The 23,150-nt window shown below is 52.4% G+C and overlaps 1 protein-coding gene across 9 annotated transcripts in view; it reads right to left on the bottom strand.

The window, feature by feature from the left end:
* The window catches only part of ARHGAP26 (Rho GTPase activating protein 26), a 152,360-nt gene that overhangs the window by 30,018 nt on the left and 99,192 nt on the right, over nucleotides 1–23,150 (bottom strand). For 8 of the 9 annotated variants that reach the window (XM_075766784.1, XM_075766776.1, XM_075766779.1 and 5 more), the window contains 3 exons: nucleotides 17,619–17,778; nucleotides 9,989–10,127; nucleotides 4,651–4,804 (listed from right to left, as the gene is read on the bottom strand). In XM_075766784.1, the coding sequence (XP_075622899.1) occupies nucleotides 4,651–4,804; nucleotides 9,989–10,127; nucleotides 17,619–17,778 (453 nt within the window). The remainder of the gene's footprint in view (nucleotides 1–4,650; nucleotides 4,805–9,988; nucleotides 10,128–17,618; nucleotides 17,779–23,150) is intronic. The other variant, XM_075766781.1, reaches the window with a different exon arrangement.

Raw genomic sequence — 23,150 nt, 5'->3', positions numbered from 1 at the left:
CCGGGGCAGGATAACGAAACCCAACACTTTAAACCAAATCCCCCTCCCTGGGGCTTTGGTGGCCCCGGGCAGCCAGCCCGGTCCCTCCGCAGTGGCAGCTCCTGGCATGGGACAGCAGTCCTGCTGACTCACCGGGTACAACTCCCACCCAGAGCAGTTTTTCCATAAAAATAAACCCAGCCCTAATAAATAAATGCATTCCCATAGTAAAACCCCGATTGGTGGCTGGGAAGGAAGAGCCTTTGCCCTGTAGCAAAACAATTTCCCTCCCGGTTGGTGAAGGAGGACCGCTCGAGGAAAGGCAAGTCTGAGAACGACTGCCTTCCCCCTGGGAAGAGGACGGGGAACGGCACGGCGGTGGGGAGACCTCGGCCCCGGCGCGGTGGCTGCTGTAACGCCCGTCGTGCCCAGAGGCCGGGGAAGAAGCGGCACAGGCTCGCAAGGGGATTTAGGGACCGGCTCAGCTCCCCGTGGAGCAGACCTGGGGGATACAGTTAGAAGGGAGCCAAGAGGCTTTTGGAAAGAAAAGCTCAAACAATCAATCTCTAATTTCACAGGCAGTGCTCACAATTTTTAGCATGTTTAAAGGCAACCTTTGAATGCATCGGTGCTCACTGCAGCAGAAGGAAAACAAGAAGTCCCCCAGACTTGCAGTCCTTAATGTCTGTGCTCCAACAAGTCTCCCACTGAGATCACAGGAGCTATTTGCACAAGAGCATCTGTTTTCAGCTTACTAAGAAGCAAGAACATCAAAATGACCCAAGTCCTTTCCCTGCAGTTTCCCGAAGTGCTTTTGCAGAGGGTGAGTAGCTGTGCCACAGCTCCCACGTCGTGAGGAGCCACCGTGCCCAACGTGAAACATTCTGCGTGGGGACACCCCACTTGGGCTCTACCAAGGCTTAAAGGATGAAGGCTGGAGCTGTGAATCCAGCTGCAGCCTGTGGGGAGGAGGCAACTAGTGACGGCTTTCTGAAGGTCTGCTGGCCTCGGGCACACCACTGTCCCTGCCGTTGGCTGGGCTGGAGAGCAGCTCCAAGGTGGACATCGTTTTGGGGCAACACAACGTCGCAGCTTTCTTTGGGCACGGACCAGAGTCCGGTACCTTGTGACCAGCAGAAAAAAATGTGTTTTCCCCTTCACAGCTGTCACGCTCGTAGCACGTGTGAGGTGACACAGAGCTGCTGACGGGCAACCCACTGATGCCACGAGACAACACAAGCAAAGATTTCAAAGCAACATTAATGCCAAAAGGCTCATCGCATGCCCCCTCCACCCTCCCCAGGTGGGCACCCACCACAGGACAGCTTCAGCCGAGACCGGGGCCCGGAGGGACGGTGAGGCTGGAGGGACACGGGGGTCACTGTGCACACCCTGCCCACACGGGTGAAGGGCGAGAGACGAACCAACACCTGAAGGCACGAAACCCCAGAATAAAGCAGGAAAAGGCCCTAATTAACGAAGGCATTTCCCCTGCACGGAAATCTCCATCAGCCTGGTTTTTTCAATGGTGCGTTTAGACAGCAGAAAATAAGGACTAGGTCAAATTCTGGTCTGGAGTAGTTTTTAATTCACTAACCTTTGCTGTTGTCCCGTTAAGGAAGCAGAGCTCCCTTTCTCGAAGGGAAGGAAACACCAAATCCAGGATTCTTTTGTACTTGTTCTCTTAAAAGAGTTTCTTGTTCAGAAAGAAATCCCTTTTTCTTTCGAGAAGGAAAGCGGGACTTCCTGGCCTCTGCACACCTGGAATTTTACAGCTCCTCAGCTGCAGGGTTTGAATTTTGGCGAGCGCCAGCTCCCAGTGCAGCCAGCTGATCAGCTTGTGGGCAGGCTGCCGGGAAAGCCAACCCCTCCTTAACAGGCCCTGAAACAGGATGGCCCCGCTCCACGGCCGAAAAATTACAGAAAATGGTGAAGAACGCAAGAAAAACCCCAAAGTCCCGAAGCAGAGTCAAAGATGGGTCTCACATGACCTGCAGAGACTTTGGCAGAGCACTTTAAGGAACACAAAGGGCAAGGCACCCTGAGACCTTCCGCGCTGCCACGTACCCTAATTGTGTGTCCGGTAATTATGGGGGAGCAGCAGAACCCCTCGCAGGGCAGTAACAGGTACTGCAGACCCACTGCAGCGTGTGCCTCCTGCCCAAGGCTGCCCGCAAAGCCCGAGTTGCTCAGCTGGTTAAAAAGCCAGAAGCAGCTTCGCACAGACGCTGTCTGGGTGTCCCGCAGAGCAGCGCCGACCAAGCGGCCGGGACGCTGGCACTGCCTGGGCACCCTGCCCCGACCCGGCGCGCAGGCTGTGAACGGCCGTGGGGCAGGGCTGTGGGACAGACCCGCCGCTGGCAGCCCTCCTCACCCTCCTCATCCTCGTCGCTGCAAACCAACGCCCCTCCCGGAGTGCTGACCACCGAGGGCAAAACGCCACGGAGCTGCCAAAACCACGGGCACGACTGGTGCTCATGGGTGAGCGGCGTGGAGGGGCTGAGGTGACAGCTATACATACTGTTTAAAAAGAATTAAATGAAGTCAAACGCTTCATTTCTCATTGAACGATTGGATTAAAGATACTTGATGTAAATATTTGGGGTTATAGAGAAGAAAGTACTTGCCTTGTGGTATTATTCACCTTAAGACTCACTTTTCAACCTTTAGCTCAACACGGACTGAGAAGCTGTGTATTCCTGCCTGTGAAAAATTATCACATAATCACTGGATTTGAGGAAAAGCACCGAATGCCACAAACACTGGCACTACCCTGCTCATCACTATTTCACTTTGCAGAACTGTAAAGGCCACTTAACTGGTGGCAACAAATGGTTTCTCCATCGATCTGCCCACTTAATTCCTCGGTACCAGCAAGATGCCTCCATTCCCCAAAGCCCCACATAGCTTTAACTGATCTATTCTGCTGAACTTCTTTATGATTTCCTTTAAAAAAGAAATTGTTAGGAAGTGGCAACTCTTGGAATCTGAAAAACTGTGAATTTGGCAAACAATTCCTGTAAGGTCACAGCAAGACTCAGGCTCACAAACCTTGCTGTAGTTTAAGTCACTTTTTTTTCCCCCTCGAATGATAAATAAACTAAAAACATCCTGTTGGGGGAATGGTATGTGACTGACTTCCAGAGCTTCAACTGGGAGCACAGGCATGAGATATCGACGCATCTTGACTCAGTACATAACATACGTTAACGTACAACCTTAATTTAGAGGCTCCTACCTTTTGGATGCTCTATTCTGCCACCACAACACTCCTCGCAGGCGGCTTCCTCGCAGTAGGGAAATCCACAGACGGCAGGTGAGGCATGGAGCTGAGCAGAGCCATACAAAGCCTGATCCTGGAGCCAGAGCCAGGCGAGGCACGGAGCTGAGCTGAGCCTTACAAAGCCCGCTCCCGGACCCAACGCCAGGCGAGGCCGGCAAGAGGTTGGTTTGGTGCTCATGCAGCTCACGGTTTTAGTGGCAGCCATGGTGCGGAGAGAGGCAGAGCGGATGGATGAAAGGCAGAGCCTGTCCTCTGTTCACACACACGCACACGCAGGCAGTAGTGCCAGCTGCCCACTGCGTACTTACCTTCTGCCGTGCAAACGGCCGCAGGCAGGGGCCTGAGCTGTCCCCACATGCCAGCAGACCCCCCCAAAGCCCAACCCTTGCTGTCAACCAAGCCAACAGCAACGAGTTCCACCATCTCGACCAGCACCCGCCCTGGCACTTCTCCATTTCAAATCCTTAGCAATCCTTCCGCTGATAACCAGAGGAAAGCAGCTAAAGCAAAAATGTCACCGTCTGCTCTCAAGGGACTGGGGGCTCCTATGGTTGAGTGGGAACTGGAAGTGTTCGGGGCCTGTGGGAGGGCTGGAGGGGTGGGCAGGAAGGTCTCCCCTAACTGAGAAGGTCGCTGCATACAGCGAGGCCATAAACTGCCGTGGCGGGACAGGCATTCCTCCCGGCCGATCCGTGGGGACGGGCAGGGACGTGCCGAGCAGCGCTGGGGGGAAAACTGACTTTGGCTTGCAAGGACCGCAATGGCTCTTGAAGATCTGAGCAGATCTTCACATGTATGGGGAGGGGAGGTTCTGTGGGAAAATGCTATCGGGCCCGGCAGAGCCACAGCAGGAAGGAAATTCCCCCAGCAGAGACGGCCATCGGCGCGAGGGCTCAGCTGTGTCAAGTTCAGGGGACTTCATAAATAACTCGGCTGTCCCCAGGGAGTCATTGCTAAGGTCGCTATTTTTTCCCTTGAACTTTCCAGATGAAGGAAGCAATAGCAGAGGCAATGGCACAGATTTGGCCGGAGATCAACTGTACTGACAACAGTCACAGAATTTAACTCAGAAGAAAAGTCCTTTGTGTTTGCTGGAGTTATCACCAGATGGGTCGAGCAGTTCAAGCGGCAACGCGGAGTTCTGCTCAAAAAATATTTCACATGTGCGAAATAATCAGAGCTGAAACTCGCCGGCAGATATAACCCACAGTAACTAATTCCACTGCTTAGACTGAGTTAAAAATGCAGGGCACACGCTAGGTACCCATTAAAAATTAAAATGTTCAATTGTATTCTTCAACAAACGGCTGGGATTCAGGGTAAGAAACAGCCTTGATTAAAGATTAAGGACGGAGAGCCTATAAAACACTAATTACCACTGTACTTACAGTGAATTTGGCCTGTTGGGTTTAATTACTTCTAGTTCAAGATCACTTGAGTTCAGGTTGGGCTGGGGAGCGCTGTTGGAGTTGAGGAAGCTGTTTACGTTTGACGAGATGACGGATTCCAGGCTGGAGTTGATGATACTGTTCCTGTTCTCCTCTAAAAAAACATCAAAACCCAAAAATCATCACCATCACACAGAGCTGCCACTGTATGCAGAAGTAAAGAGCATACTGCTGCAAAGGCTTCGAGCGTTCCCAGTAATTAATAATCCCTGCCCTAATGCATCTTAACAGACCCCAGAAGACAGGCAGGCAGTTTACAGTCATGTTTTCTAGATATTAAACATTAAACTATAAGAAATACCAGGTATTCTTTTTTTAATTGTTTTTCTTAAGATGCAGCTACATTTTAAATGAATACAATTCTTAGTAAGAAAATATTCTTTTTTCTCAAGGCATTAATATTTTATACTCCCAAAGACATCCCAAGTACCACACAACCTGAAAAAAATTAAAATGCAGACTACGTACAGGAATGGATTTCTCTGTGTCTGAAACCAGCTGCCAAGGGACTGTGCGTTTGTGTGACAGAGCAGGATAACGTTTTAGAACAAGAAAAGGACAGATGACTTAGTTAAAGTTTATCTATCTCAGCAAAAAATGCTTCAGCCTAGGACTTGACGTCAAGTACGATGGATCTTCCCTGGCCAGGTCTGTAAGGAGAAAGGGGGCAGGGTCTCTGCTCCGTTCCGTGTGCGCTCTTCTAAAACACAGAACAGCTCTGGGTGAGAACCTCGGCTTCGTATCTGATCTGAAATAGTGGCTGCTGCCCACACCCGCCGTAGCGCCGGCTGTGCTGCGTTGGGGAGACGCTGGCGCTGCTCTGCTGACAACCTGGAGGTTTCTCAGAGTTTCTCATTTCCCTTGATCGTATTCTGTTAAGAGACTTCCCCCTTATTTGTGTGCCTTCAGCAGCGAGGAGGGAAAATATTATGCATCCCAAACCGACATCCGCAGCATGGGCTCCCTCCTCAGCTCTACACCGAATTACCTCAAATCACATTAATTCATTTTCATAAGATGTCGTTTCTGTATAAGCAGTAATTGTAATTATGAGAAGCAATTATCATCACTGATGGCATGGAAAGCAGCCCTATTGCAGAGAACAGCTACTTCTGTGATGATCTTTTCCTGAAAGACAGGCACCTGCTGGAAAACATGATGAGTCCTACTTCAGTGACAAATCTTCCAAAGAAATTGTTTTTCCAGTGCACACTAATATGACCAAGTTGCTACCAAAAAGCACACAGTAATAGGGAATCCCTTATTCTCCATCCCTTTAAATTGTACACCTCTGCTTGTGTTAGAAGGAGAAGGTGTAATACTCATCTGTATCCTGTACACGTTTAAAGAAGGCTAGAAGAGTGCAAGGGGAACTCCTGGGATATATGAAAAGTTAATCCAGAAAGAAACCACCTACTTTTCTATAAAAGAGCTTGGCAGTAGCGTTGTCTCAGGCGCAGAGGAGCACGGCATTGTGAAACCCTTTGCTACGGCCTCAAAAAGAAAAGCCTCCATGAGGAAGAGGTCTGTGGATGCAAGTGGGGAGAGCAGAGCCTAACGCCCCTCGCCACGTTCCTTCGAGGGAGTTGCTGCATTTTCCTGGTTCTGGACAAAATCAGTGCCCACGTGGGAGCAAGATAGGGCTAAAACTTGGTTTAGCTCCGGTTGAGCTTATCTTCCAGAGATTAGGCAAAGCCAAGGACGTGTTAACTATGTCAATACACGTCAACAGGTTCCTGAAATTGCATTTCATTAATCTGCATCTCCAATAAGCCTCCAAGGGAACAAGCAGCACATACACTTCTCTGTCCCCTCCTTTGTTCCTCCGATGCGCCGAGTCGGATTTTTTGCCCAGCCACGGTTTCCAACTTGCCACCGTCTGACAAGCCAAAAGGAAAACACAAACAATCCCGTCAGCTTTGAGCCATACGCAGCTCAAGCGACAAGCCCTTCTCTCCCTAAAACAAGTCAGAAAAGCTCATCAACACGAGCAATTTCCCCAGAGTGCCAAACGTACAGACATTTATCGGCCTCCGCTTGACGCCCAGGCCCGGCAGCCGGTGATGAGTTTGGTGCTGCAGCCGCAATTCAGCCGGCGGCCGCGGGTGTCGCGCAGTGGGACAGGCTGACGGAGGGCAGCACACCAAGTCCAGCCGGAGCCAGTGCTGCTCCTCCAGTACGAAGCCGCGAGCTCGCAAAAGCCCACCTGGGACTCAGAAGGCAAAAGCACTTTGCAATGAAAAAGATTATCCATGCAGAAGGTAAGAAGAGGCAAAAGTGGAGAAAAGCTGAGCACTGACCTCCACCAATAGTGACAGGCAAACATGGGAGCCAGCAGATGAAATAAGAGAGAAACTAAGCTGCCTACAGACCTAAAACCCCAAAAGTCGATCCAAATCACTCCTCTGCCGTCACATCTGCCAGCGCAGGTTTTACCCAGTGCCGTGACAGACCAGCTCCGTGGCGTACAGAGGTGGCCGAGCCCAGGGACAGCCCACGCCAAGCCCACCCGACTGCACGGCCGTACCAGTGCCGTGAGGAGTGCGGACTTGATCCAACGAGGTGCGGTCCAACACTACGTCCTTTTATTTCCAAACATTTTCTGCCCAAGGCTGAAGTCCGAAAATAAGCTCTGTAAGCCAGCACAAATCAGTGCCAATTGTCTGCCTAATCTCAGAGCTAGCTACCGGCCAATATTGAATTAAAGTTCCTATCAGCCGAGAAACTGGAAGTGTTTCATCTAAAGAGGAAGGGAGATGAATGGCAGAATCTGAAACTCCTGCTTTATTTTATTTCCTCCTTTTTAAAAGGCAGATAGTGTATTTTGCTTCATGTTTTTTATGTGAACGATTCTTTGCTGTGAGATTTAATTTGGTCTTACAGCTACAAGAGCAGAACCGCCCATCAGCTAGAGCGTGTTTCTCCTCCATCGGGCAGAAGGCAGAAGAGCCGCTTTGCAAACCGCCGGCAGAGCTGGGTGCGAGGGGGGTGGCAGCCGGCCACGCTCTCGTTGCAGATCACCAACCCCCCCCCTCGCAGCACAGCCCCAGCCCCACCACCGTCCCAGCTCCTGGCTGCATCTCCTCTGCTCGCACCGTGGCCCAGCTCCCGCCGATGAGAGAGCTGCATTAATAAACCAAACCAGCAACTGCCCTCCAAGATCCCCCGAACTGCCTGCCTGGAAAGGAGGGGCTTTACGGAGAGCTGGGCTCGTACATTTTTTGCAATCCTCCCTTCACTAAACAACAAACTCTCCTGTCGTTGAACTGCTCGGCCAGTCTGGGTTCCCTCTCTTCCGAAGCGGGTTGAGTTTTTTACCAGTTACCCAATGGGAAGTTTGTCAGGCAGAGCCGCAGGACCCTCAGGAACGCGGGGCTCCCCCGGGCGCCCCTCGGGCAAACCCCCCTACCTCCCCGGTGGCAGAGCAGCAGCTTGGGGCTGCCACCCTCATCTGGGGCACTTTGGCAACAGTTATCGCAGGGGCCACAGAAGTGATGGCGAAAGCACTCTGCATGACAAAATAAGAGCAAAGTGCCAAAACAGTGTTTATAATGAAGAACTGAAAAGGAACAAAGTGGTGCATTTGCTGTGCTAATGACACTTGTTTCACAATATCCACTGGGTTCCTGGGTCAGTCATGGACCAAAATGTGAATGTTTAACAATGAAATAATCACTATAATTATCTAATTTGCGCTCATGCATGATCTTGTCTGTTGAACATTGTAATTTTTGACTTACAGCTTTATATGATGAATTTTAGCAAAAATTTTAGAAAGCTATTTTACTTCAATAAACAGATTTCAAGCAACGGAAAATTCACTGTCCCACTTCTTCTTATGGTTAAATTGCTCTCAGTCTTAAAAAGCGTGCACTCTGTTTCCATTTTGGACATGTCTAGCTTCAGTCTCCGGCTATCAGATGGAAAACACTGAATAAAATGGTAGTGGCTTCCCATAGACACAGAGGACTACAGACTGTCAGGAGGAAAACTGAGAAAACATTGTTTTGCGTGGGAATAAATAAATGCGGGAATAAATAAATGCAGAGATAAATAAATTAACTCCGTTTCTCTTCTAGGCAAGGGGAGGACAGTACATGAAGGCTCCAGCAGCTGGGCGACTCTAGAGTCTAACAAACAACTACTTGGTTAGCAGCAAATAAATGACTTAAGCTGAAATTTTTCAAAAGCGGCTTTTGATATCTGAGGCTCCCCCGAGACTCGTGTGATACACTATTTCCAGAGTATGCTTTGGTGCTACCACCGCTTCCTTAAACCCACGTGTATCATTATGACATCCTCCGAAATGAGGGTGCCTGATAATTACTGGTAACTCAATCAGACAAGCCCACATGTTTTGAGAGTCAGCAAAGCACACAGCAACCACTTTGTCCGCCCCGCAGTTCTAAGTCCTGGGGAGGCAGGTTAACTCCAGCCTTCCCCCGCGCCTTGCTCCCCGCACGCACCCGCTGCCTGAGCCGAGCAAGCCGAGCCCCAGAGCCTTGCTCTGCTCCCCAGGTTGCTCCCCTGCTTTTGTAGCAAACCGGAACAGATCCCTGTGCAACGGGCCGGTTCCCGGAGCAGCCCGAGGCAAGGGCTGGGAGCGCGTGGCCAGGAGGAACCGGAGAGCTGGGAACTGGGCTTAGCTGCAACGTGAAGCAGCAGCCTGGGCAGACACATTTCTGCCGCTCCATCAGTAGGGCTGGGGCACTGACTTTTCCACCCAAATATCTGGAGCATCAATTAGTGACAGAAATGGAAAGACGATCTTTCACATTTTTAAACTGCCGTGGTCAATAATCCTCAGTAACGTGCAGAACCTCCCGGCCAAGTTTTTCGTGTCTGTAAAAGGTAAAGTGCCTGCAGGCATCCAAAAAAGATCGCCTTGTGGAGAGGCGGGCAGGTGTCCACCCTTGCCACAAGTGTTGTGCCCCACGTGCAGGAGCGCATCTCGGCAGCTGATGATGGTGAGGACGGGGGCCGGGGAACATGAGAACGGGAATGTGCAGGTGGAGAAGGGACAGCAACACTTTATACTGTGCTAATGCCGCCTCCCTTCCAGCCCCTGGTTAAGGGCTTGGATGCCAGACGGTCTTCACGCTCCCCATCAACGTGACAGCAGAGGAAACCAAAGCCCAATCCTGTTCGGGGAATCGCCTCTGCCACTGGAACCGATAAAATCACATTTGGTGGCATGGGAATTACAATCCATTCGTCACTATTAGGGCAAAAACTTTGCCAAGTGGGAAAGGTGAGAGCCGCGGCTCGGCACACTTACGCTTCTCGTTGGGCTGCGCGGTGTGGAAAAGCGTCAGCGGTCTCTCACTGCAGGAGGGAGGCTTCGAGTCCATGCTCTTCTTGCGAGATAACAGCAGCTGCGAGTTTGATGGCGGAGTCTCCGGCACTGTGTTAAATATCTGTTAAAAATAATACACAAGTTGTTGTTTGGCATCACCCCTTTGAACGGAACGGCTGCCTACCTGCCTGGTCCGCACCGCCCTGCGACCACTCCGCAGAGCAGCACCCAAGGGAGACACACATTCAGCAAGGCAGCATTTTGGGTACAATGTCCTGAATTCCACATTCCCACCCTGTCCGCACTCCTTTTCTCTATTTTTCACCCAAGACACATGTTCCAAGATGTGAAGAACCCCAATAACTCTGCTGAGTTTTCAAGGGTGGGTGGCAATGGCACATGACAGATCGGCGTGTCCCCACGTGCGCTTCCCCGCAGCGCGGCCCTCGGTGCCCTCGCACCCACCGATGCCGCCCAGCTTGGGAAAATCTTTGTGACTTCCAGCCACAGCTGTCAGAAAAACTGAGTAATCACATTTTTCTCAAGGGGATGGAATTTTAAAACTGCACAAACCTAAAGAGCAGCGGTTTGGTTTGTTGTTCCTATTTGGTTATTTATTGTTTCTGCTCTGGAACCACAGGCTCAGACGACGGCAGTGCTGCCCGGGCCCAGCCCTCCCAAGGTCTGCCTTTGCTGGCGCGTACCGAACTCCATCCCTCCATTCCTCCCCTGCTCTGCCTGCCCCTGCCCGACGTTCGGCCGGCACTGCCGGGGCGGCCAACAGGAAAACCGGATTTGGGAGGCATGTCGCGGCCCGCCGCAGCACTGGGGTGGCTGCTGGGCGCACGCAGCCATTGCGCAGGTCGCCGCCAGCCATGGCCTTGCCCGGAGCCATAAAATGCCGCTGCCAGCTAGCGGGAGCGGCTGCCAGCAGTTAATTGGTTTGTTTCGTGTAACAACAGCAAAATCCTCACGCACTCACACAAACCCTCCGTGCCGGTTTCTACAAATAAATGCTAAAGAGCCAAGATGCATTAGCCAGAAATGTTAATGTCACATCTCTCCCCAAAAGCAGGCCGAGGCGGGCGTGAGGGGCAGTACTTACAGCCCTCGGAGAGGAACTAACAAATCGCTCTCAACGAATCCAACACCTCGCAGCTATGGACATCGCTCCCCAACCTTTCTGTTTGCAGGGACTCGCTGCCCGCGCTCAGGTCCGGCCTCAGGCGTGGGAAGCGGCCATGAATCCCCGTGCAAAACTCCCGCGCGTGCGGCAGGGCCCAGCGCTGACCGAGTGAGCAGTCGACTGCCGGTGCACGGGTGGGCACGCCGCGAAACGGATGGGTGCACTGTGGCGTCCTGCCGCAGCCCTTCCCGGAGAGCTCTGCCGGGCTCCTGCCCACAGGCCTCCCGGGCACGTGGGTCAGCGGAGGGAGAAGCAGCCCCAGCTGTGCCTTCTGCGTGCAGCACCGCTCGTCTTCACCCCCCGCACGCCTGCCCACGGCCCTTCCCACCTCCGAAGGGGCTGTTTCCCAGGCTCCCCAGGGAGTTTGGGGGTCGGCGGCTCCCCAGCCCCTCGCATGGCTGTTGAACCCTGCTCCTGCACCCCAACAGCCCCCCCAACACCCCTCCCCAGCACCCCAATAGCCCCCCCAGCACCCCTCCCCAGCGCCCCAATAGCCCCCCCCAGCACCCCAACAGCCCCCCCCAGCACCCCAGCACCCCAACAGCCCCTCCCAGCACAGGCGCTCAGGCCCGCGCGCAGGTCCCGGTGAGAAGGGCTGTTCGTAGCGCATTGCTCACCACACTAAAACATGACACAGCTGCGCATGGTTCAGGTGCCTGTCCCGGCTCCTGGGACCCGTGCCGGGAGCCCTTCTCTCTACGTGCTAAATACAGGATCTCTGGGGCAGGATCCTCAGCACGGGGGGGCCGAAATCAGTACCGGGGCACCTTGCCTGCCCTGGGCTCCGCTCCCCATACCCAGCACAGCCACCGCCTGCTTTAACATCCTCTTGTTTTCAGATTGCTGTTCAATAGTAAATTCTACTTGGGAAGTATAATGAAATATATAAATCAAGCAAGAGAAAAGTATTGATTTATGAATTGCATTTTATGTAATGATTTCCCACAGCACACTTCAAAATAAACTTCCAGGTTTTCATTCTATTTTTTTGGTCTTTAATAGGAGAAGATAGATATGCTCTTAAATTATGAACTCAGTGACTAAAACCAGCCTCAGCTTATATGGAGTCTGCATTTTTAAACGCAGCTGGAACACCGTTACGAGACAATTTTACTGAAAGCCTTCAGCACCTGATACCTTGCACACTCCAACTTACTATAATCAACTTTGTATGTTATAAACTTGTATTAAGCCACAACCTCTTCCACGAGCACCCTTTGCCCCTGGAGCAGCGAGCTCCACGGCATCCTGACGAAGCAGAAACACCAGCGTTTCTCCAGGACAGCCTTCAACCACGAACCTCCTCGGTGCCCCAAGCCCACGACGGCATTTCCCCCGAGGTAAAGCCGGAGAGGGGGAGCAAGAGGCAATCTGGAGGCAGAGGCTGTAAAAGCCGCTCTCTACCACCTCTGAGCGGCACGACGCGCACAGGCTAAATTTAGCCGTTCACAATGGAGAGAAGTCAATTAACAGCTCCACTTAAAAAAGCACAACATTGACTTTGAAGGTCTAAGGAGGGAGGAGTCGGAGACCCCAAGGTAAATAGCTGACTGTAGATGCGACTTTGCCATCATTACGTACCGGGAAACAGCACAGATCTCTTCAGCGGCAGAGGAAACCAGCGCTGCTGGACCCAAACCCTCCTCCTCCATCCCCCTCAGCTCAGACGCTGCTTGCACAAAACCCCCACTCTTCTTCACAGGAAAGTTTCTCGGGTTTGTTTCATTTTTTAATTTAACAAGAATAGCCAAGACGTGCTCCTCACTGCGCAAACCTGTGTTATAGCTCTCCCAGTCACAGAGCCCAATTAACGGGGAGAGAGAGACAGTTTAATAGCCGGAGTGGGAGAGAAGCAGCCAGGACTCATAAATCACATTTACAGCTGTACCGTGCTCGCTCGCTCGGCCTGATGCAAGCAACAATTTCACGGCTCCACACCACCTTCTCCCCATCTGCAAAACGGCAAAGACCCGGCGGCACCTCGTCTCGATGGTAGTTAAAAGGCTTTTTGCAATACCCTTCCCACATCCAAATGAAACACATCCAGGTGCTGCTACATCCTTTATCCTGTGGCTTTCCAGAGCGAGCGGCCCCGTGGCCCCATCGCCAGCGCTGAGGACCGGGGCTGTCTCCCCAGCGCCGACCCCTGCGCTGTGCGAGGAGAGGGATGAGGCACCTGCGCTTTCCACGGGTCTCGCAGGAATCGCCCCCCCGTTGGGCCGCCCAGCGTGCACTGGGGGTGCTGGTGGGGCTGGGGATGGTGCCCCTCCATCAGAGCCCTCCTCGCCTCCCCGCACCCCGGCACGCAGCAGAGGATGTCCTCCTGCTTGGCACTAATTACCCCATCATGGCCCTTTTATTACAAGGAAGGTGAGGACCAGGCAGGTTAGGCACCCTGCCCAAACCAGCGGGACGCGATGTGACGGCACATACAGATCACGCAGACCCAGCCCCTGGTCGCCCACAGCTCGGGGTAGTCCCACGCACAAACCTGCGCCTGCGCTCGCTCAAGGAACCTGGACAATGAGACGCTGCTCTGACGTTCAAAACGTCAGCGGTACAAAGTCATACATGAGGATCGGCTAAAACCACTGCCAACAGCATCACTGAGCCTTTCTGCTCCTTACAGAAAAGAACAAAATGAAGACGAGGTGCTGAGGGCTTTGATTTGAGTATTAGTCCATACCGTCTTCTAAGGCTGGTGTTTGGGTCTGTGTAATTCCCTGCATAAACTAGTCTCCTATTTGTCATCGAAACTGGCTGCATTAACATTTCACCTGGTCAATCCTTCATCTGGAGGGAACATCAGCAAGACAGAAAATCGATCTCTTAATTTTGTAACACTTCAGAACAATGGCCTTTCCCAGAGAGCTATACAAATTTAAGCTTTGGAAAAGAAAATGGATGGACATCTGCAATTGTCAGACGTAATAGCATTTCAATGTTACTTTTGGTTAGCGTTTCATTTTTAAATCAGAAATATGGTGTTAAACGGCAATCGCTTGAGTAACCAGGCACACAACACAGCATCCTTAATTTTTTTTGCACAGGATGCGCTCTTGGTGTGTCTGTCATGGCAACATCCAGAGCCATAGGAGAAAAATCATGTTATCCATTTAATTATACATAATCAGGATATCTTTTACAACACATTACCTTAATGTATTGTATTCACAAACATACGCAGAAAAGGCTGAGAATCACTAATGGACAAATCCTGCCAAGTAGCAATTTGACATGTTGTGGTTCATTGGGTAGCACTGGGCATCTGCTCCAGCCTGACTTTTTCAGGGTTCTTGTTTGCTGCGTGGGAACATCTGGCAGGCAAATGGAGCCGTCGTCCCCTCCTCCCCAAGCCCCGATCCTACACTCATCCCCCCAACACTATTCCACGTTTCCAGAAGATCTGGTGTCGGTACAACCCACGGGAGGTGACCCAAGTGTGGCAGTTCCCAGTGGCGGCTGCAGTTGTAAAGAAAGACAAACGCGAGGGCTGCGATGCCTTGATGCGCAGAGACCTTCTTGAGGAGAACGTGTCTGAGAAGCTTTAAAAAACGTCTCAGAGTTTATTGCTGTTGGTGCAAGTATAACAAACAATTTGGATCTGAGACCTGGAAACGTGTTAAATCTCCAGAAACGACTCAACTTTTTGGATTACACACAGAGTTTAATGGTCTGTGTCGGACGCTCTGGCAACAAAGCACAAACCATAATTTACCAGTCGTTCCGGGAACCTTCAGAAAGTCCCTGTTTCGCTGACTACCATTCCAAACCGCACATCGCTCCCATCGCGCACAGGGCACACGTCAATCCGGAGGTACTGCCAAAGGGAGCACGAGCTCCTGGTGATCAGTGACAACCCTGGAAGACCGGCACCGTATCCTGCAGCATCCTTCCCTGATGCCTTTATGGCTTCGGGAAAAATGTTTTTTCCCCAGGGATAATCTCAGGTGGAAGATGAGCCAAATCTCAGGAGGGGTGACTGCAAATGCAGGCAGGCGAGCGGGGAACGCTGACTAACCCTCGCTGAAACCCTCTCGCTGCCCCGGCAATCAGATAAGCCTACTGAAGCGACCGTGTAAACAAGCTGCCAGCAGTTATTCAGACCAAGAGATGTTATCAACCAGGCTTGCTTTTTTGGTTTGTTTTTTTTTTTTTGGTTACACAATGACAACAGCAATTTTGACAGGAGAGGCATTCCACTTACCTGGGGGAAATACAATGTAATACCAGACAGCTGCTGATTGCCAGGAACCATTCAAATCAATTACATTTTCCCTGTGAATGTACTTAATCATAAACACTGTCTGTGAGTCACCGGTGTAAGACAATATAAAGCACCAGCAGCACAAGCGCAGACAACTTGCATATTGCTAATCACCTACGGCACCTCCTGTGGGGAACCTTCAACGAGCTCCAATCAATTCAAATTAAGAAATACACTGAAACGAAACAGTCTTAAAGTGGGAGCTGAACCGGCACTAATACTACATTTAAGAGATTTTCTGCTCCCGGAGTTACCTTTTCCTATCCCCGTCCTTCCCAGGATCTTTTCCCGAGAGCCCTGGAGATCTGGGGACAGGGGTTCACAGGCGTTTTGCTCGCAGCATCCTTGTGCGAAGCAGCAGCCACAGACAGCCATGGCCCTGTGAGCCCCACGAGCCCCACGAGCCCCACGAGCCCAGCTCAGCTCCCTGCAACTTCAGCCCTCACTGCGCCCCGGCGCCGTGGGCAGCAGGTACACCCACCCGCAGAATTAATTGGTGACAAATGTATGCACCCAACCTGCAGATTCACCCTTCTGCTGGTGCCATAAATTACTCCTAAGGCAGGGGAACCATGGGAGCGCCAGGCCCCCCCGGGGCAGGAGCTGTAACTTGGCTGGTGAGCAGAGACAAGCCCTGCAGCCCACCCGGACGGGATCATTGCAGAAACCTGCCATCGATTCCTCCACAGATGCCAGCTGACAGAGGCTCGGCTGGCACAGCAAGAGACTCGGCTCAGGCAGACAAAAAATCAATGTCTAAAGACGTGTTTCCGTAAGGGCCCGCGAGGGAAGGGCTCCGTAAAGCACAGCGAGGGCAAGGGAGATAAAACACGCTCGTAGCGACGCCGTGCTGCTCGTGACGCTGGCAGCACAGCCAAAGAGCTCGTCACCGCCGGGCAGAGGTGTGCGCCGGCAGAGACGACAGACAGGCGGAGGTGACCGTCAAAGCCCGACACGAGGTTTCACGCCGGTTCCTCCACGCAGGAGCAGGGCTGGGGGAGCCAGGACCTGGAACACCCCCGCTTCATCCCCGCTGCTCGCACGCCCCTCTGCACAGCAGCTCACGGCTAAGCCATCATTGCCATTCCATTCCACGCAGAGGAGAAGCTCCTCCGTCCTACATAGATACCATGGCCTTTATGTGCCCCTGGAACCAATTTCTCCAACAACATACAACAACAGCCACAGTCTCCCGGTCCCCTCCAGCTGCGCGTTTGACGTCCCTTTGCAGCCCCACGCAGACGTGCCCCGGGACTGCTGCCAGCACCGCCCATACCAGGGGCTCAGCCTCGCACCTGAACCTCCAACGAGGCCGGTCAAGGCGTCTACAAGCAAAACCCCGCGCCGGAGCCACGATGCCACCCCGCCACAGCAGCCCCAGCTGGGGGCAAGCCTGCCTCTACTTCTTTCTTTGCAACCTGAATGCACAAATTAGTTATTTATTTCCAACCAAAAGCAGACGAAGAAAAGATCGTAAACAGGGAACTGTTGGAATTTAGAAGAAAATGTCATTTGTTTTAGCGCTGCCATTTGCATGCAGCCACCCCATGCGGCCGGCCGGGAGGGACAGCCAGCACCCCGGCCCCACCGAGCCGCCTCCGCGCCACTGGCAGACAAGAACATCCTTACAGCCGACAAACACAAATGCATCATAATTTAGGACACCAACGTCGTGGATAAAGCCAGTACTTGAATAAACTCGGATTTAGTCAGAGAAGCAGGAAGCCAGCCCAGGCCTTCCTCTCGCACTCGTTTCTTTTAGCGCCCTTCTCTCTTGAAACTAAGGACAAATTCCTGTTAAGCAATGGAAAAGGGAAAGAAAGGGGGATTTCTGTAATGAGACACGGACATGCCAACTCACACGGAGACAACCATAAAAAAGGCTGGTTACTAGCAGCGCTGCTTATGCAACTACAGCCCGAGAACCATCGGCTTTGGACCCTCTGCACCGTACGCAGTCGTGTCCATGGCTGGTAGGAACGCCTGGGAGGCACCGGCCACTGCCCGCCCCGGCACAACCCCACCGGCCATGGCGAAGCCACCTCCGGTGGTGCCACGGCGAGCAAGGGGGGCCTGGGAGAGGGGGCTGCAGTTTGTAAAGAGAGACAAATTGGGTTTCATAAATTAATTGCACTGAAAGATGCAAGCGAAGCCATTACCTTCTCATGGTTCTCTATTAAAATTTCAATCACAATGTTCTGAAATTTGATGTCCATAATGGCAGCGACTGTTTCCTCTTGAGGTCGAAGCAGTGTTGGCCCAAATACCACACCCAGATTAGCAACAGTCATCAGGTTCTGCTTGTGATTATTTGCAACTCTGAAAGAAAAAAAAAAAAAATAGGTGATAGAACTAACGTGCACAGAAACCCCCTCCCTGCCTCATGGCTGGCACAAAGCTTGCAATGCTGTTTACATTTTTTACACTCCTGGTGAGCTCCTTGAAGGCTCAGCCATGTGGAAAAGTACAAATTTAACTATTGTGTTACTAGAGACCTTTCAGCCTTAGTGAACTGACTAATCCCATAAAACCCCGACGCTACGCTGGCCACTGAGTCTCATGTTGCAAACCACTCCCAGGAAAACATCTTGAATCATTAATACTTAAAACCCTTCTGAAAACAAATTGTTGGACCTCTGACACACGCTGCTCTCCAACTGAATGAGTGACCTAATATGTTCCAAAATTCAATTCCTCCTCACCCATTTAAGCTTTTGCCTGCACCAGAGGTCAGCCCATCCAGCCCGACCAAAACAGGCTGGAAGGCGAAGATCGGGCTCAACCCCGGACCCACGTGCACGCACACGCGCCCTTCTCCACCCCACCGAGGAATCCGCCCGACATGGACACCCGCTCTCCCAGGGACCCACTGACACTCGAGCCTTCCTCCCTGTCATCTCCATCTATTTTTATGTACGCAAGTACCGCAGCCCAGCGGGAGCAGATCAGTTCAGCTGAGGACCTGGCACCCTGGCTAACGTGCGTTCCGGGTGGTTATTTTGGAGGAGCTCCGGTCTGGCCCCTGGTCTTAGTGCTGCAAAGCATCAGCAGCCCTGACGGGGCACGTCCTCTGCTCCGGCTCAGCCCCAGAGAGCCCCATTGCCATGTCCCGAAGGCGCGCTGCAACGTGGGACGCAGCCCCGAGGTCCCTGGGTCGTGTCCGACCGCGAGCGCTGGGGGACCTGGGTGCTCGGCTGCAACGGAGCAACCTCACCGAGTACTGTGGACTCCGGCTGAGTCACGTGCTGGAGTCACACAACGACACGTGTGCGGGTGACGCAACGAGGACCTGCGGTGGAAGCCCTACAGCCCCGTCTCCGCAACTCTTTCTTGTGGTTTTCTCCTGACCTCTTCAACCAGGAAACTCGATGAGTTCAGGCAGTGCAAACACACAGTTCTAGCCCAAAGGGGTTTTTAGGTGTCTTTCCCCTTTACTCTTTCTCTCCTGTTTTCCCTGGACAAATGCAGTAGCCTAGGACAAAGTGAGGCTGAGACTCAGATCTTGCTGGGTTGTCCCAAAAAGTTATTGCCATGAGCTTTTATTATTGATCTCGGAGCCAAACCACCACAGTGCTCATTGATGTGCGTGCTCAGCTTATTTCAGCACAGCGTAAGCTAGGGCTGACTTAAAAGAAAAGATGCTTTCCATCCTGTTTTATCCAAATCTCACTTGAACATGCAAAGAACTCTTCATTCCTATGTACGGCTCCTCAGGCAGCAGCAGAGGACCTCATGACCGAGGGATGCTGAGGGGCTCAGGACTGCTGGCTTAGCTCCCCCCAGCAGCAACCTCAGCCCTATCTACTGCCTGGGCAAGAAGTCTCACCTCTGGTGCTCGTTACATCCCTGGAGAATACGCAGAGGTGTCACCTCCAAGTCTCTGCTTGGGTTACGACTCCAAAGGTGCGGAAGTCCCGGCGAAAGTCCCCTGGGAGCTTGCGGGACCTTCCTCTTACCCGTAACTTCCCCCACTGTCAGGAAGCTCTGAATATCTTATCACACGTGCCCGAGAAATCTCCCGTGTCAGTAAACTGAAGCGCGGGGGGTTGGAACTGGATGATCTTTAAGGTCCCTTCAACCCAAAGCATTCCATGGTTCCATGGGCTGCCCCAGAGAAAGGCTCTGCTGACAGAGACGACAGCCTGGGGGCGAAGGAGCCTTGTGCTGGCAGCGAGGCCACGCGCTGCCCCACGCGCTGCCCCACGCGCTGCCCGGCGGGGCTGTTGCCACCCCGCTCTCCCCATCGCCTCCACCCAGCCCGGCTGGCCATCCCCGTCCCGGCGCAGAGCCTCTGCCCATCCGCACCGGAGCAGGAGCAGACCAGGCTGCGCTCACAGCAACGCTGGCACCAGCCTGCCCCGACCGGGTACAAGTTACATTACAGATCAACAGCTTACAAAATTTCTGCATAAAGAAAACAAAACGCTCCCTGGTTGGTCTCGCCTCTCATGTGCTAGCATTTGATGGGAAACCCAGGAATCAAGTTTCAGAATTGGTGGGGTCATGCCCATCGGTGGGGTACAAGCAAACTTTCTTTAGGGGGTCAGAACCTCGGGGAGCAGAGACATCCAATAGCAAACAAATTCTGACTTAGGAAAAAACTTGCTTGCTGACAGGAAACCCGTCCTACTTACACAGGGACTCACACCTCGTTCCCCACTCCAACCTACCTCCTTACCAAGACATTTACAAGCATCACTGATGTTTTTACATTGCAACAACAGCTGTATGTCAGACACAAGTTCACGTGCTCCTATTTGAATTTTGAAAAACGCAGCTGTAATTCAAACAGTTTTGAAAAGTACTAATAAAATAATAATTCTTAATGATCTCCTGTGGTTAGTTAAACAAAGTTCATTTATAAAAAAACAACTGAATTGATCCAAGTCTTACAAAATTAGGTCCCTCCATTTCTCATTACCGTTACCATGTAATACATCACTCTAATAAATTGCATTGTCATTGACTCATTACGGCCAGGCAGCTGTGCACGGTCCTGTTAATTATTTCAGACTAAACTATTAATGACTTCCCAGCCAGGACACGGTCCTGCAGCACCAGCTGCAGACCTGGCTCTGCTTTGCCTGAGGAATGCCCACGTGCCCAGACACGAGCGCTGGCCCTCGCCTCCGTCCCGCGGTCAGCACCGAACTCCTCTCTACCATCTTTGCTTTGAAATTTGTGAAGCGAAGCCATTCTGCCATTGTGCAGGTCTGGCTCCTTTCTGGAATAAACCCCGGTGGCACATGAACTTCTGATCCGTACCACGGGTACTTTTCCAGCAGCAGTCTTCACAACGCTCGGTTACCAAAGCTATGCTACAAAACATGATTCACCTTTCACATCCTTCAAATTCCACAGCCATTATCCACATGATAATTCACTATAAATTATACCTCTTCATCAGCCTTTGTACCAGAAAATAATGCTGCAGTTTCTAAAGATGGGGCGTTCTCATCCCAAAGTGTGCTTAATGTTTTTCGGCGGGCATTGTTAGTGCCATTCCTGAGCTGCCCTTTAGAAGGTTTCCAAGTATTTGCTGTATTTTCCTTTTAACCTGCTGTTTGTTTCTGGCCCCCGGTGCACTCTGAAAGCAATTGCACTAATAGTAATTTAGACGGGTCCTTTTTCAGTTCTCTCTCCATCCACACTTTGCAGAAGTCACTTCCAGCACAAGCAGGAGGTGGGAATCAACAACTAATGGAGAAACACACAGAGCAACGCCTTAACTCCCGCTTGGTGCTTGCAACGTGCCGGGCTAGCGCTGACTTTTGGACTCTGGGCTGTTCCTCCTCCTCACAGCACACGATGGTTCCCACATGTCTCTGGGATCAGCGGGAGACCAGCCCGGCAGCGTGGGACAGACCACGGAGCCCCTTGACCGGGGAACAGCCACACTCAGCAAGGCACCACCAACGAGCAGCCCTGCAAAGGGACTTTGTCCCGTCCAGCCCTGACCCATTTGGTGCAAGCCCAAGAGGCTGCTGCCAGCACCCAGCCAAAGGAGCTGGAGACCGAGCTCTGCCGCCCGAGGGGACGCCCCGGGCCGGGAGCCGAGGGCTCCGTGGGAGCCCCGTCCCTGCGGTGGAACGGGCAGGTCGTGTTTCCTGGGGGGGTCCCTGGACGCCCGCTCACTTTACATTCACTTTCCGAAAAACAGAGGAGAATGAGCGCGGAGTAAATCCATGTTGTGTGTTAAATTAGATTATGCCTGGGTTGCTTGGATACTGTATAATCACTGGCATGACCAAACATAATTTAATACAGAGTAATTGGTAGTCAAGCTTCAGTGCAGAGAAAGCAGACAGGAACAGTAAATATTTCGCTGTTGCACTGGCTTGCAATCAGCATCCTGTAACCGAGCAGGAGAAACGCAGCGGAGCCGGGGGTGCGGCAGGCTGGGGGAAGTGCTGCACTGGGCTGTTTTTCTTTCACAGACATTCATGATTTCGGTTTCTTCAGCCCGGTCAACAGCTCATATTTATTTTCATGGAAATCCAATTAAAGAACTCATTTGCTTCTCCAGTGACCTACAGAGAAAGGTGCATTGCGGGAGCAGAGAACGCGCGGGTGCAGCACACGGGAGCTGCCCGCTCCCCCCAGTAACACGGCCGGACCCGGCACCGGCACAGCCGGGGGCCGAGCAGCCGCTGCAGGCACCACAGCTTGACACCGCGCGCAGAGCCGAGGGCGACAAAACATGGACGAACTTGAGACTTTTGGGCTGTGAACTGGCATCAGTGGGATTACCTAGTAGTGGTGGACACGGTCCCGCTGGTACGTGCCGTCGCCGCAACGAAGGCGCTGCTCTGAGCCGGCTCTCCTGGCCGCGCCGGGCACCAGCGACCGCACAGCTCCACGGGCCTCTCCAGGGGATGCCGCATGGGCTCTGCTGCCCACTGAGCTCTTGCTTTCTCTGGCTGGAATCACTTTACCTATGTATTTTATATACAAAATTTTTATATATAAAATACACGCGTATAAGCCTCAGCCAAAGAGTGCTGTTATTAGTTCAAATATCTTGCGCGATTCAGAGAAAAATCTCTGAGAAAACAAACATCTGCAAGGGAACAAAGGCAAAGTCTGGAGTGCTTCTATTTCCAAGCCTGGCACAAACCTTTGAAAACAAAGTGCTTGTTATGGCTGGCCTAACGAGACCTTATAGGATGGGAAATAATGCAGCTAATTCACGTTGCTACAGGTAAAAATACGCTTTGTGTCTGCCACCACCATCAAAACTTCTGTTCAAGGTGAAAAGCCAATCACGCAGAGGGTTAGCAACCCCAAAATCATTTGGGGTGCTCTGGGTAGTTTGTTACAAATTAAACACATTTGACTCTGGACAGGACTGAAGGACAGAAACCACAGAGAACGCAGACAGCACGCTGGGCGACGGCAGCACCTCTGGATCCACCGCCCACGAGGTGCTGAGCGAGTCGGTACGTGGAAGAGCCGTGCTAACCCCTGCCAGAGAGACCCCAGCACGCAGCAGCCGTGTCCCGCCGAGTCCTAGAAAGGAACTCACGTCTGGGGCAGTGCGGCTGCCGGCTCGGGGAGAGCCTGGGCAAGGCTGCTGGGGGGCTCCGTTCAAGCAGAACCCCGCGGCCGGTGTCCCTGCCCCCCCGCACCCCCATTTCCATCCGCTTACTTTGGATCGCGCGCGCTGCCGGACAGAGAGCAGGCGGCTGCTC

Source organism: Balearica regulorum, chromosome 14 (genome assembly GCF_011004875.1).
Source record: "Balearica regulorum gibbericeps isolate bBalReg1 chromosome 14, bBalReg1.pri, whole genome shotgun sequence".
Lineage (NCBI taxonomy): Eukaryota > Metazoa > Chordata > Aves > Gruiformes > Gruidae > Balearica > Balearica regulorum.
This window is presented reverse-complemented; position numbering and strand designations above follow the sequence as displayed.